The sequence below is a fragment of the Polypterus senegalus genome, chromosome 13 (genome assembly GCF_016835505.1).
Source record: "Polypterus senegalus isolate Bchr_013 chromosome 13, ASM1683550v1, whole genome shotgun sequence".
NCBI lineage: Eukaryota > Metazoa > Chordata > Cladistia > Polypteriformes > Polypteridae > Polypterus > Polypterus senegalus.
The window spans coordinates 127072778-127089072 of record NC_053166.1 but is presented as its reverse complement, the minus strand read 5'-3'; the positions used below and the strand labels follow the sequence as shown (position 1 = coordinate 127089072).

Genomic DNA, 16295 nt, shown 5'->3' with positions numbered 1-16295 from the left:
TCCACCACCCCCCCAAGTGACTTACAACATTATAAAAATAAACTCCAATAGGTAACTTCCCATCTAAATAATGCTATAATGTGGTTTTAATCCAAACTATCACACAGATTCCTATTGCTTTGTAAGAGTAAACACCTACCTTTTATCTGTGGGGATTATGTTCCCATTTATTGCTGTGCTGTCTGCAGCTTGAATAGATGTTGATCTAGTATCCTTGTGTCACCCAAAAAAAAATTTTCAATCCATTAATATCTTGCAAAAATTAACCTTTGTACATTGTACATATTTGCATTAGTTTATTGTCATGAAAATTAGGGGGTTTCGCTCGCCAGCCCCATTGTTTGGTTTTCCGGATACAGACTGAAGACCTTTTTTTTTTATTTTTGCTATATTTTATATTAGTTTCACTTTTATTTCAGAAATTCTGTAAAAACAAATATTTGGAATCTTTCAAGTCCCAATATGCTGAATCTTTTAAATGAGGTCAGTGAGATGTGTTTAATGACTTTGTACCATAATTCAGGATAGGTTTCTCTGTTTGGAATTTCAGCACAGACAAAATGATCTACATCATCAGCAGTTAATTTTTTTTTGCAAAGTAACCAATATATGCATGTGAGGTAAACCACGTTTTTGAAATTCTCTGACTTAAACTTCAAAGCCTTACAATGTTTACATACTTCTGACATATCACCTATGTACATATATTCGATCTCCATTCGCCTTTTCTTTATTTCTCAATAATCTCTTTTTTTGCGCTAATGTGGTTTATTTTTGTTTTGACACTCATTTTTTCCTGCTTTCATATTCTTTATCTTGCTCTGCATGTGTCACACCCTTTTTTTTTTTTTTGAGTCTTTTGAATTCCAGTTTTCATTATCTCTAACTTGCTCTGCATGTGTTTGGCCACCTTGTTTAACCTCTTTATGACGTTTTACATTGTTTTCTACTCTTATTTCTGATGTCGCTTTGGCCTGATTTGACATGCTTTTTTTGCAATTCCATTTGTTCTGGGCTGATAATTACTTTCCTTATTTTCTGAACTTGCATCTAGATTTTTTGCTCTTTTCTTTCTCCAACGCTTTTTCTGAATTTGCATCTATATTATTTTTTTTGCTCTTTTTTTCTCTCCAACAAGTCTCTTTTCTTCTCGCTGCTTTCTTCTTTGCTTAGTCGTTGGTGTTTCATATATAACGTATTGTCTTTATACTCTTTATATGCTCCGAGAGCCCTTGATCTGTGAGTGTTTTGCTGCCTGTGGTCTTGATATTGGTTGTAAGTAGGACGGGTCTTGCAAGAACCTCATGTTCTACGTCATCGTGAGATGGTCCTGGGTCAATCTCTTGGCACTAAGTCTCATGTTTAAGGTCCCCGCGAGACACTCTGTGGCCACACTCTCATCTGGCAGGTTTTTTAAGCGTCTTCTGTGATCTTAACATGAAGATCACGTCTTGTCTCCCGAGGTGACTGGGCGGTCTCATGGTCTGGAATTCCTGCAGATTTTATTTTTTTCTCCAGCCGTCTGTGGAGTTTTTTTGGTTTTTTCTGTTCCCCCTGGTCATTGGACCTTACTCTTATTCGATGTTAATTAATGTTGATTTATTTTTTTTTCTTATTGTGTCTTTTACTTTTCTATTCTTCATTATGTAAAGCACTTTGAGCTACTGTTTGTATGAAAATGTGCTATATAAATAAATGTTGTTGTCATCTCTCTTCCAGGATTTTTTTTTTTTATAATAGATATCTGAGCCCCATAAAGACAGAATCAGTTTTTTCCAACTACTGCTACAAGTACGAACAAGAATGTTCATAGGTATTTGAAGATTTTTACCAAGTACCTAGAATTTAACAGTGGGGGAAATTTCAACATAGTTTTCAGTAAATATATTTCTAATGAGGTTATTCACAAGAAATTTTCACCAGACACTAGTATTAGCTCAAGAAATCCACAAATAAAGAATTTCCAACAAAATAGGCCACAAGTAAGCCAGTGCTTTCTTCATTATCTCCATGACTATTTTCCAGTCGTGTTGATGATTATTTTGAGACTTTGACAGCAGTTTACCGAGATGTTAGCATATCCATGGGAATAACTAGCAACTAAAAATGTATATTGCGCCTCTTAATTTTATTTTGTGTACTGCACTTTATGGGTTATTCCATGTTTACTGTGTCAAGAAAAAAAACATGCATTATCAGAAACACTTTGTTGTTAAAGAATTCTACACTGTGAAGTGTATTTTAAGCAGTCTCTAGCCAAAGTTTAGTTTTTGGTGATTGTGGGAACCTAACCCTCTATCATAGATTCACTGAATTAGCATTCCTGTTTGACTGTCATGCCACACTCTAGAAATATATACCACAAAAACACAGGAATCTCATTATGTAGTAATGTGATTTGTGATATTAAATTCTCCAGGTACTGTGACCACTTAACCTCTCTTCCGCAACCTCTCCCACACATTAAAATGTTGAATCTGCTTCATTAAATGAAAAATAAGGTCTAGGGACTGGTGAGCAGCAAGAATCCAAAAGACAAGAATGGGACAACATTCCTCTCCCAAAAGTCCAGCAACTGGTCTCCTCCATTCCCAGACATTTACAAACGTTTGTTAAAAAAGAGGAAATGAACAACAGTGGTAAACATGGCCTTCTCCCAACTTTTAAGACATTTTGCCGATTTAAAAAAAACGCACAGCATCCCAACGTTTTGGAAATTGGACTTGTATTTATAGGTATTGTTATTCCTAAAAATATTCAGGAGTACTGCCGAGTTAAATGTTTTGCTAGAACTGCTGCTCAACAGATGACCTGGAGGCAATACATACAGTATCTCTCTCTATTATAAAAGGAAATACTGGGACTAGACTTTCTCGGAGATAATTTCAGGTCCCGCGAGAGAAAACTTTTTGCCAAAGTCCCAACCTCCTCTCAAACATTTCCAACCACACCCACGGTCCAATCACTTCTAATTCGTGTGAATGCGATTGTCAGACAGTTCCTGTGCTCTCAGTTGGGTCGGAAATAAAAAGACAAAGAGTAGAAAACAAAGCTGAACATCGTAAAGAGGTTCAAAAACGTTGGCGTGATAACCTCTAACCTTCTCTGCATGTGTAAGTACTAAAATTAAAAAGTCTCAAAAAAAAATGATAGTAAAGATTACTTTAGCGCTAACAAACGCAAATTACTCTGAAATCACAGAACAGCAAAAAGATAGAATATATGGACATAAATAATATGACAGAAGTATGTAGATATTGTTTGGCTTTAAATTTTAAGTCGGAGACTGGTTGGATCATTTAATTTGTGTTGCCATCAGGGAAAAGTAGTGTTTCTTCCCAGTGAAGAGGCCGATCCGTGAGAATTAGAAAAGTTACTGTTTGGTGAAAGTGAAACCCACATACGCAAGCGGCAGAGACATGAAGTGGCTGGCGCTTAGTGCAGGCCAGGGTGGGGTTGGTGAGCAAAGTCCCCTGGTATTAAATTTACTTTTCCCACTGGCCAGGAGTGCTTACAAATAAAGAACACCCTGTATGACCAACTATATACACTGCCATTATAATCCTGCACTAAAAATATGCTGCCATTACTGGTTTATTATTTTGAGCCATATAATTTACAATCTTTGGCGCTACTGTTAATATTTCTGAGAACAAACAAGACTTAGAGTCTAATGTCAGGCAGTGTGGCAAAAATCTTAAGGCTGTGGACTTCATGCACTAAGGTTTTGTGTTCAAAATCCACTACTGACACAGAGACCATGACCAGTTTCAACTGCTTGTGAATCAACTGGAAAGACAAAAAATGTTTTAACTAACTGCATCTCAAATCTTGCAAGCCACCAATGTCAGCCAAATAAGTAAATGTATGTAAAATGTTGGTGCCACGGCTAAGGTTTGTGGAAACAAATGAGGTAATGTAATGAACATTTACAAAAAGGAAAAAAGACAGACTGCCTTTATCTACTTAAATACAAAATAAAGTTTCCCCCACTTTGTGAACATAACCCCACTTCTGAGCACTTAACGCAATTACCATCAATTTAAATGAGAAAAAAAAAGCTTTACCCTGGAACATTTGCTTAGCTTGGGAGCATGCACCGAAAGCATGTTGGTGCACCCACCACACAACGAAACACCGATTTAAAAAAAAAAGTGGTTAGAGTAGCAATCCTGCTAACCAACACCAAGGCTTTTCCTGTACGTTGGAGGACCTGCTTGCTGGGTTGATTCCAGGTTAATGTCATACCTAACACTTCTGGTTTTTACGGGATTCAAATTTGCTTAAATTAGAATACTTGAAAATTGACAAGAATAAATTATAAAATATAAAAAAATAAACCATAAGAAAACATTTACACTAGCTTAATACTATTTAAAAAGTATGTTTACCTATGCATTACTGCTTTTAAGCTTCAAATTCAAAGGCATGGGCTTCCCCAATTTAAAAATAACCTCTTTGGAGCCATAAAACTCAAGACAATTTCAAATTTTCAAAAAAAAAAAAAAAAATTTTTCAAAATTTGTTAGGTAGATTGCCCAGAGGGGACTGGGCGGTCTCATGGCCTGGAATCCCTGCACATTTTATTTTTATTCTCCGGCCGTCTGGAGTTTTTTTTGTTTTTTCTGCCCCCCCTGGCCATTGGACCTTACTCTTATTCTATGTTAATTAATGTTGACTTATTTTATTTTCTTACTGTGTCTCTTATTTTTCTATTCCTCATTATGTAAAGCACTTTGAGCTACATTTTTTTATATGAAAATGTGCTATATAAATAAATGTTGTTGTTGTTGACAATACACAAGTAACAAAAAAATTTTGCCTGTCCCATAGCACAACTGGAAGATCAGGCTGTAGCTGGGGCTTTTGGTTGTGACGAGAAAGTATACGATAGATAATTCCATTTATGATTAACCAATAAAATGGAACCAACATAATACATATTTCAGGGAATTTAAGCTCAAAATCCCGTCCCTGGAGGGCACACGATTTGAAAATCATCTCAGGCTCAGTCTTTGTATATGTGAGAATTCTGCTTCAGTGTGGGTCAAAAAACAAAGGCGTATTTAAATACTTAAATCTTCACAATGTGGCCGAGTGCTATTCAGGGGATGCTTTCAGTACTGCTAAATAGTAATACTAAATTACTCAATATACCCAACATTTAATAAATTTTTATTAAGAAGCAAAATCATTTAGTACTCCCCAACACCACCACTTATTCATAACTCATGTATGTACAGTCAGTTCTAAAGCTTTATAAAAATAAATGCTGGAGACTGCACTTGTATTTGTACTGCTGCATCTCACTATATTTTCTAGTAATTTAAATACATTCCAGTTAAAAAAACACAAAAAACAATTTTGCAATTACTGCATTACTTGTTCATGTTGTGATATTTACATTTCAGGTTTTAAACCAACACAGACTGGGTGATGGGAAGTATATGTTTAACAATGTGCCTCACTGGAACTGCAGTTGAGAGGAGTATATTTCACTTTTTAGTGTATCAGTTGAAATAATTTGATCCAAAAGCATGTTTTTGTCAACTGAACTTAGTTTAAAAAAGGTTCACTGGAGAATTTTAGAAGCACCAGATGACTTCTGACAACAAAAGTAAACAAATCCAACATGAACATGTCTCTATAATAGTGAAAGTGATTCTGATCCAGATTTCCAGACCTAGTATTTATTAAAACAGCTTTCTGAAAAACAAATGTGCAGTTATATACTGAAATGTCGCCAAGAATAATGCCCTAAATCTATATACAAAAGTAGAGCTGGAATTAATATTTAACCACAGTAACTAATTTACAGCTCTGCTTCTTCCAAAGATTTATAAACATTGGAAGTAGAAAAAGTCCTTACCTCTTCTAATATTTTCAGCCGTTTGCTAATGGGCTCTAATGAAGACCCTGGCTATAAAGAGAAAAAGGGAAATAAAGTCAACCAAAATTCATCACCATCACTTGAACATTATAAAGAACATAGCCAAACTATACAAATTAGTGCCCAAAACCAGAGATACTAAAAAATTACTGTCTAAAATCAATGTTTTGTTCTACGTTCACACAAATTTGATGGATTAAGATATCTGCCATACAATAGTGGCCAAAGATGAGGAAAAATCTTGCAAATCTATAGTAACCTTTTAAAAGTTTTAAATTTCTAAAGTTTTTTACATTAGAACATCTATTAGATATCTAACACACAATCCTTTCTGAAAGTATTGGAACAGCAAGGCCAATTCATTTGTTTTTGATCACTGGAAACATTTGGGTTTGAAATCAAAAGATGAATATGTGACGAGAGTTCTGAATTGTAGCATTTACTTACTAGTGCCAATATCTAGATGCGTTAAATAGCATAGAACACTGCACCTTTGGCAGCAGATCATTTTCAGGTGAGCAAAAGTATAGGAACATGCGACTGTTAGATGATTCTTGCTACAGAGCTGTATTTTGTTAGTCTAAATAAAGGCTCTGAAAACTTGGTTTTAACCTTTGGCCTTACGTGTGAAAGCTGTACTTGTTGAACACTAAACAAACATTCGAAGAGTCTGTTAGGTAAAGTAAGGCATTCCAAAGTAGAGAAAAAAATGTAAATCAGGGCACTGCACAAATACTGGGCACAGGCAAACCAATTTGGAATGTTCTGAAAAAGCAAAGTATGGCGCAGTAAGCAACAGATATCAAAATGGCTCAGCCAAGGAAAAGTGCAGCTAATGACAGAAACAGAGCTGTAAAAGAAAAACCCAAAAAAGGCACTGACATAACTGAAACAGAGCTGTAAAAGAAAAACCCAAAAAAGGCACTGACATAACTAACACCCTCCATAGGGCACGGGTGAAGGTAAGGCTTGGGCTTACAAGGGTATTTCTGTAACAGGCTCACTAATCATCCTCTTTAATAAAAGCCCTGTGTGCGTGTCTTCTGGTGAAGTGCGCATGCGCGGGGCCATACGGCACGTGTTCAGTCTCTTCTTGTGCATTCCCTGTGTGTGAGAGAGAGAGAGAGAGAGAGAGAGTCACGCACGCACGCATGGGGGACAGACATGCACGTGCACACACAAACGCAGGCCCGCCACAGAGACAGACACGCACACACGCCCACACACGAGACAGAGTCAGACACACACACAGGCGCACGCGTGCATTGTTGCAATGTTACTTTTCTTGGTTGTTTTTAAAAATGTTCATTTTTTTTCCCTGTGCTTAAAACTCATTAAAAAAGGTGTTTTTAGTGAGCGGGTCGTAAGGCTATAGCGTGAACTCAGGCAGTGTTAGTTTTCTCTGTTATTCAAGGTTTTCTTAGTGTTATTCAATGTTTTTACATTTAGTACTATTACTATGTGCATTCAATGGTATAATTAACTATATTTGTGCTTAAAATCTTAAAAAAATATATATATTTACATACAGTTCATATGATCTGGAACGGATTAATTGTATTTACATACAATCCTATGGGGGAAATTACTTCGGTTCCACTGTATTACTGCCTGACAAAATTACAGGCATTTTACGAAAATACAAACCAGTATTACTGAGCGAGAAAATTAAAAGGGACACAATACAGTGACACATATTACAGCCACATACAAGGTCCCTTGCCATTTAATATAGACTGTTCCTACTGTTTATGCACTACTGTTCTAGCCTTAATGTCTAGTATTTATTAATGATGTAACTTATGGCAGTAACAGCAGAATGAATTCAGAAGTCTACATAAACAATTTTTTCTGCCAACATCCACAGAAATGCACCCAAACTCCTTGGGACAACCATTATGCTAGACAAATCATCCCAAACACACTGGCCAACTCAACAAAGGGCTTTATCAGGTGGAAAAGTGGACTGTTTTAGATTGGCCAAGTCAACCACCAAATGCTAACCCAACAGAGCATGCCTTTAACATAACTAAAGAGGGAACAAAACAAAGGAAAGAGGCTACAATTGAAAAAGCAAAACAGGGTTGCAGGTTTGACGCAGTTATTGCAATCAAGGGATATGTAACAAAATATTAAGTGTTTAATTTACTTTTGCTTGCTTAAAAATGGATGATCTACTTCAAAATTTGCTATGTTCTATGCTGCTTAAGACAATGTAATGGCAGTATCAGGAAATAGAAGTCAAAAGTTTGAATTTTCATTTCATCTCATATTCATCTGTTGATCTTAAATATAAATGACTTCAGAGTTCAGCAAAAACAACTGAATTGGCCTTGCCATTCCAATACTTTTGGATGACACAAATCCTAAACTGGTCAAGAACAGGGCTATACCAAAAAGGAAGTTTCAAGTCAATCATCAAATACTGTGGTTCTGATTTTAAAATTAATTTCAGGCCTTTATTTACCCAATTTAGAATCTCAAATAGCAGATTTTGAAGTTTAAAATATTCTGAACTCTAACCAAATGCTAATATACCTTTAAAGCTACAGAATCAGAACATGATCATTTCCACTATAACCTGATCCATAATCCTCTTAGTACCAGACAGGCGTATGCACACTTGTACATTTATATATAAAAAAAAAACAAAAAAACCTAGAAGCAGAGGATTGCATAGGTCAAAAATTAAGCATGAATAAGTCAGAATACAAGTGTGTAATAAGAATAAAAATAAAGCCAGGTTTACTTCAGTATATACACACAGAAGAAAAAGAGTAACTTGTTGCACGTGCCTCAAGTTTTCATATTTTCAAGATCTGAACATGTGACTACAATTTCAGCCAAGCTAAATAACCAATGTTTCTTAGCAGCTCCAGTACCTGCTCGGGATTTGCATATACAGTAGCTATTAAGATTTAACAGGCTCAAGATACTTAAAGTAATAACCTCCAAGAATATTTTACGTAGAGATACAACTCTTCCCCTTAACAAACAATCTATGATGCAATATGGAATACAACACTAAATTGCTTCTTTCATACTGTAATCTGTATCCCAGATATTAAACCAATATTCAATCAAAAAATGCAACTGTTGAAATATTAGCTAAATTGAAGCAATAGGATAGCATTTAATCGAATGACAGGAGAAGAGCGTTTTTATAATCTCTTCCTCACAAATGCACTAAATCTAATACACAGCGAAAATGGATAATCAGATTAAATGTTTTTTTTTTTACACACACATCAACCAGATTAATGTAACTAAGAATCAATGAGAAATGGAAATGTAGGCATTATATATTTTACAGCTAGAAAAAGGACTTGAAACATTACCATGATTTAGTAGAGCGCTAATCATGAACAATTAAGGATTATTTTAAAAGAATTTAAAAAAAATCCTATAGGACAACAAAAATATACTAAGGTGTCTGCATCAGAAAGTTGTACTTGCATTTAACACTGTCATATTATAAATCAAGGTTTTTATATTAGAAATTAAAAAAAAATGCATCTCACATTTCAGAGGCTACAGCAAAAAATTGTTCATTATGGTTCTAGGAATGCAATGTAATTAGACAGTGAATGATTCTCAAAAGATTGTCACTATGTATGCAAGTGTTTCTGTAATCCAATGCTAAAAACAGACTGCAGCTATGCAGAACTTTCGCGTGTCCTACAAAACGTAAATATTTCAAAGTTGGCATTCATTGACATACACTACAATACATCAAAGCATTTATTCAACCAATGTGTCCATGCAAAACAGATTTTAGCTAAGACTAAAGCCCTGTTTACACTATTAAGAAATCCAAATCAGATGTCTGTGTTGTTTAAATTGCAAGGTTTAGACACAGCCTGTAAGTTCACAAACACATTCACTTCATGTAAAATGTTTGCCCTGTCCACGTACTATATAATGCAGCAAAGTGTAAACATGGATCAAAGATTTTTATTTATTTTTTTTTTTTAGTGTGAAACATTTTCAGTTTCATGTTTTAGCAGCAGCTTGCTTTGTGTTCTGTCAGAATTTCTACCACCTCAATTCAGAGAGGAATTTGGGTAAACAATAAGAGTGATATGATAGCAGTGTATTAACTGCTTTAATGAATGCGACCAACAGTTCAATATCAAAGCAATCATCGATCCTCCACACCCTTCGCTCCATGTAACATTTTGCACAAAGATTACATAATCAAGCCACATCTTTAAGCGAAAATTTGAATGGACTATATAAACTCTGATTGGATATGGACAGTCACAATTAAAATTTGATTCAGTACCATATAAATTATTCTTGTTTTGAGTGTTTACAACAAAATTTCATTTGAGAAAAACATGAAAATTCTAATTGTTAGAGTGGTAGTGCGAACAACGTTAATGAAGTTTTAAAAAACAAAACAATGGTGCTTAGAAATGGCACACAATATTGATCAATGTTGCAAGCTTGAACATCGACATTTGAGGTAGAATTGCTAATGTTAATCTAATGAAAATTTATATAAAAAAATGAACAAATCAACACATAACCAAAAACAAACAAAAAAAAGTCAACATTAGTCTCAAAGGTACAATAGAAAATAAACTTTTCATGATTGCAAGCATTGCAATGTTCAGAACAACCCTGAAAGACACAAGCAACATTACATGTATATCCCTGTGTAACAGACAGCAGCAAAGAAAGGATCCTTTTATATGCACTATACAGGAGCTGCAAATGAGTATTATGTATAAACATAGGATCCAACACACAAACTACCACTTTAAGACATTTTGATAAAATCTTTTTAAAGTTACAACATAATCAAAGAGCCACTGCCTGCAAACTAGAACTGCTTAATGTTTTCAAAACCCTTTTCTTTGTAAAAAATTCGGCAAGTGCACATTGGCATTAGCTTGCAATTGTCAAATATATGACATACAGCAATCATGGAGGGGGGAAAGATATGGTTTGGTTTAAAGTGGAGGCTTTTAGCAGTGTCCTGCAGTATGAAGCAATAACCTCCTGTAGTAGCAATAACCTCCTATAATTTACTGTAGAGAGTAAGTTATTCAGAGGCACACATCTGAGCTAATAAAAATCAAGATGCGATATACTCCAAACCTATCAAAACCAAGGTAATAGAAACGTGCTCTCTCTGCCAATATATGTTTTGCTGGTCACCTTTCTAAAGTCCAAGGCTAAAAACCCCAGAAGCACTCAATTTAATTTATCTTACCTTCTCAGACTGACTGAGTAGAAAGTGATGGAAGTGAGGGTCATCGTTTACTTGCTAAAGTGGAAATAAGTCAAGACATTTTCTTTAAATTATTACTCTAATCTATAAAACTCATGAGGTTGAAACAAATAGTAATCTCAGACACAAAAAAAGCTACTGCTTGGCAAAGATAAACAACTGCATATCTGAAAAAAAGAACAGTTAAGATTATTTAACTGGAATAAAAGCAACTATTTTCTGTGTCATTTAAATTTAAACAATGTGTCTGAGATGCAGTATCCACTATATTAGAAGCAAAAGCATCTAGTTAAAGCCCAAAGTAAATTTTAGTCTAGACTGATAAAACTCTCAAAATAAAGCATACAGATTTTAATCTATTTCAATATGTGAAGTTTTTTTTTGTTTTGTTGACCACCTTAGATTTTACTTGTATTCAAAAATGACATGAGATATACTGTGAAGAATTCTTCTTAAAGATTTTACATTTTGGTGCCAATACAGAAAATCTCAACTTTTAAGATTTTGATCCAGCACACTTGACAATACATTTAGAGAATTTCTATGCAGAAAAATGAAAACAAATCATACACAGTTTAGCATGCAAGTAAACTCTCCTATTTGATCCAGCTGCAAACTGCATCTCCTTGTATATGGAATTTACATACTTGTCTTCATAAAACTAGAAAAAGCTTTCAATGAGTTAAGAGTGGACCAAATTATAATTTAACTGAATTACTTGTCTATTTTTTTTACTTACTACCTTCACTTATAAAACTTTAAAGCTGGACAACTGAAAACCAGATCAAAAGAAAAAAACAAATGTGCAAATGCAAAAAAATAAATAAAATGTCAGTTTCTCTCTGAAAAAACCATATGGTCAGTTTGGATTGGAGATAGACAAAATAAGGGACAGTGTACACAACTAATACACACTGCAGCATGAAGGGGTACAAAAATGCAAGCACAGCCAGCAAGTACTTCAAGCAACCGATACTTTCATTTAATATTTAGAATTTAATGTTGAGATCCTAAACCATACAATGTACAGGGTGAGCCAAAAGTAGGTACACAGTATTATCTTTCATTTTACAGGTACTGAGTAGGTATACAGCACCAACTGGGTCATGTTTAGTCTCTTAGGAGCTTGAAATGTCCTCTCCATCAACACTGCCAAATTCCAGAAACCTGTTCAACACTGTCACACACATTAATACAAATTCCAATTAACATCAATGCCCATAAATACATGAGATGAACTTACTCAATTTGTCTGTGTGAGACATCCTCTCAAAAACCTTTACTACTTCCCAAAAAAGAGATTTATAAGGAAGCATAAAGAATGTATAAATGAAGATACAGCTGCCCCCACCCCCGCCCAAAAAAAAAAAAACTACATTTTCTGAACAATCTGAAAATTTTATTTCAAAAATACTGCTTTGGACTAACATTGACCATATTATGGTGGAATTATCCTATATAAAGTCCTATATAAATTGTCAAGCTCTGTTGAAGGGGCATCAATGGAGACATGCACAAATGTCTACAACATCTGCTTTGCAGATTTTTTGATCAATTGGTGGATTAAAAAATAAAATGCTACATTTGTAGAAGCGTTCTACTCAAACATGACTGTCATTCCTTGCACTATATGTTCTCCTTTATAATAGTTAAATGCACTAAAATTACAATTGCCAAAAATTGTATTGCAGCAAGTCGTTACTATGTCTCAGCTTTGAACAATAATGTGTATATCAAAAGGAAAAGGCTTACACTACTGTTAAATCGATAAACACTTTCTAGACTACACTGTTGGATTTTGCATCTGTTAGATGGCAACAGAGAACACAAGATGAAATCATCACGGCATACTTGATGGCTCAGTTTCAGTAGTGTAGGATAGAGATATTAAACTGCCAGAAAGAACAGTGTACCGCTGGATTACTCCCAAGGATGAGCGAGAGTCAGAAAATGATCATACAGAAACATCCTCCTTACAGGTCTTCCATCAATGCAGGCTCATCATATCATGAGCATCACACAAAACACAAAAAAGAATGCTTTGGCATGTTGATTTATATAATATTCATACAAACACCTGGTAGACATTCATAATGTATTATTGATAAAAAATAAAAAATGGGTTCACTTACCAAAATGTTCAAAACAGATGAATTTGAAAGATAGCGAGTACGGGTGGTGGCAAATCAGTAAAAGGCATTAAAATTGAATTGTTTCTTCATTTTAGGCAAGTTTCATACTGTTACTACAAAATATTGTACAATAAAATCAAACTAAAAATACAAGTGTCACAAACCTTTATTTACAGAGCAATCTAACTAAGCAAAGAAATTGCTGGAAACTGAACAATAAAAGGGCCACAAGTAAAGCTTTGATTTTTGCAATTAAGAAATTACTCATCTGTGACTAAAGTCCAACTAATTTTCATTCGGGTGAAAATGTCCAATTTTACTTTCTATATGTTTAAGAAAAAAATTTAAACTGAGAAAAAAATCTAAGGTGGTCATACATAACATTTTGACAAATCAATAAAACATTCTAAAATCTTTGCCTCAGGACTTAAGTTAAAAATTTTTAATCGAGGTGTTATTTGTACTCAACAAGGCTATTAAGCTATTAAAAGCACAAGGAAAAAAAAGTTACGTCCCCTTTAACACAAGAGTGTATGGACATGATTAAATTTATGTGCTTAATACAAAAAAAAGACAGTAGTGAAAACCTACACTTTGCCATTTAAATCCAGAAACTGTTCCAGGTCCCATCCGTGACACTGTCGATGATGCTGCATGTGTCAGCTCCTAAAAAATGTGGGTGGGGAGGTTTGTTAGGAGAAAAGTTGCAGGTTATACATCTATCAACTAAACATTTTACTGAGTACACCAACATCTTTTGGATTTTGTTTTAAATATTGCAAAATAGAAGACTGAGTAATAAGACAAATTAAAATGCAATTTTAAAAGCATTTCAAAACGTAATAAAACTGCACAAGACCAAGTTTTACTGTACATTCCATATGAAAACCAAGACAGCTGTTACATATTTAACTCTGCAGGACTGCAAAGTGTTGGTGTCTACTTGTGTTTTGCATACTGGTTGAACAAACAATGAATAGGTTACTATACTAAATATCTACAGGAAAAAAGACAATTTTTACAAACAGTGGAGATAGTTAACTATTAGACTGGCTAAATTGAATTAAACTTTACCAACCTTGTCTTCTTTTGGAGGACGGCCACGTTTGCGTGGGGTCATTTCTTCTTTTCCACCACGGGATTTTACTTTTTTACCAGAATTTTTTCTGCCTTTCTCAGTGGCTTTACCCTTTTCATCCCCACCACTTCGGTTTTTGTCCTCTGCCAAACTGTGTAATGCCTGAAAATACAATTAATAAAACTGAAAAACGCCCCACTTATTTAAAAGTCATTTAAAACTTTTATTCAGTCTGTTTCAAAACATACACTCATGACTGAACAGACAGATTGGGTTTGTGGAATCTGCAAACCAGAAGCATCTAAAAGATCACTGCTGCATATAAGCATACACAGCCTGAATTCCAATCAACAGGTGAAAGGCTACTTTGGCGTGTTAAGAGGAACAGCGCTCTTTATAAAAATTCCTTACATAAATAGTCAGTTAAAAAAAAAAGTCCAAATAATTACTGCCAATTCTATAAGAGTGTTATTTTGAAACTTAACATTTAACCTGTCCCCCAGTCCAAAATACATTTTCTAGTGGTGTAGAACATAATCAAATACAGTAAATCTTGCTATTCCATACAAAAAATATTGTTTACAAAGAACAGTCCATCAATTAGTTTATTCACACTATGCTGTTTTTAAACTTAAGTTTATCATAAATCTAACATCTACATGTTTGCTACAATTACTATTTCAACTTCATATATATTTCAACTATTATAACATGAAGGTATGATAAATGCAGTCTATATTGTATAGAGAGAATCATTTTTCCCCTCAAAGATTAAAAAGCTTAATCATTCAAAAAAAGCTTATGAAAGTGAAGTTAGTACTCAATTAAGCACATTAGGCAATCAGGAATCTTGTTTAACAGACAAAAATTAAAAGGGGAAGGGAGGCATATGTGAATTTGTGTGTGTTAACCACCTCTTTGCACATTAGCACAGATAAATCTTTAGGCACCTCCCTACCTCAGAGAAAACATTGCCAACACATGCTAACATATCGAATTCAGGACAGTGACTTAACATCTGCATCATAACAGCAATGCGGTTTCATGTAAACAAGAAGCAAGTTTAAGGCTTGTTCCTTTTCCTTTGCCCAATACTGCTAGGATAAAATCCTACTGGAAGAATACAGGAACTTGAAAATTTTATTTTTTAATGAATGAAGTAACAAAAAAATGGTGTTTATCATAATAATCTTAAGATATGTACAAATACACAAAAAAACAGCAATACCCTTGGATTAACATTTACTCAATAGTATATGACAACCAAAATGTTACAACTAAAATGATTTAATCCCAAGTGACAAAAACAAACTACTTACTTCTTTTGCTTTAACCTTCTTGATGAATTCTTCCACAGCATCAACAGCTTGCTGGAATCTTTTTCCTTTATTAATTTTAATCATTTCTTCCTTGTGTGGATGGTATGGTTTCAACTGTTCCACTTTTATCCAGGCACTGAAATCAAGTGATTAGCATGTATGTTCATACAATTCCAAACCGCTAAATATAAGAAGCAATTACAAGGATGTGAAGCTACACAATACAATTTTCAATGTTATTTCTTAAAAATAACACCTGCAGATTGAACTACTTTAAAGCTAACATTCAAAAACAAAAATTCAAGAAATAAAAACCTACAAATGTGTAACTTTGAGAGACTTAAAATAATATATAGGTATGTTGTGTTATAATACATTTTCTGTAGTAATATGAAGAATCATTCTGGGTCAAATGCATATACAGTAATCCCTCCTCGATCGCGGGGGTTGCGTTCCAGAACCCCCCGCGATAGGTGAAAATCCGCAAAGTAGAAACCATGTTTGTATGGTTATTTTTATATATTTTAAGCCCTTATAAACTCTCCCACACTGTTTATAAATATTCCCCGCAGAGTTATACAGCATAATCCCTTTGTATTCTCTTAGATATTAGGTAAGATTCATTGAAATTATGTAT

At 34.3% G+C, this 16295-nt stretch overlaps 1 protein-coding gene across 3 annotated transcripts in view; it reads right to left on the bottom strand.

The window, feature by feature from the left end:
- glyr1 (glyoxylate reductase 1 homolog (Arabidopsis)) overlaps nt 1–16295 on the bottom strand; it is a 32475-nt gene that overhangs the window by 11055 nt on the left and 5125 nt on the right. For 2 of the 3 annotated variants that reach the window (XM_039774732.1, XM_039774734.1), the window contains 6 exons: nt 15659–15794; nt 14340–14501; nt 13853–13927; nt 11112–11165; nt 5870–5920; nt 140–213 (listed from right to left, as the gene is read on the bottom strand). In XM_039774732.1, coding sequence (XP_039630666.1) covers nt 140–213; nt 5870–5920; nt 11112–11165; nt 13853–13927; nt 14340–14501; nt 15659–15794 — 552 coding nt within the window. The remainder of the gene's footprint in view (nt 1–139; nt 214–5869; nt 5921–11111; nt 11166–13852; nt 13928–14339; nt 14502–15658; nt 15795–16295) is intronic. The other variant, XM_039774733.1, reaches the window with a different exon arrangement.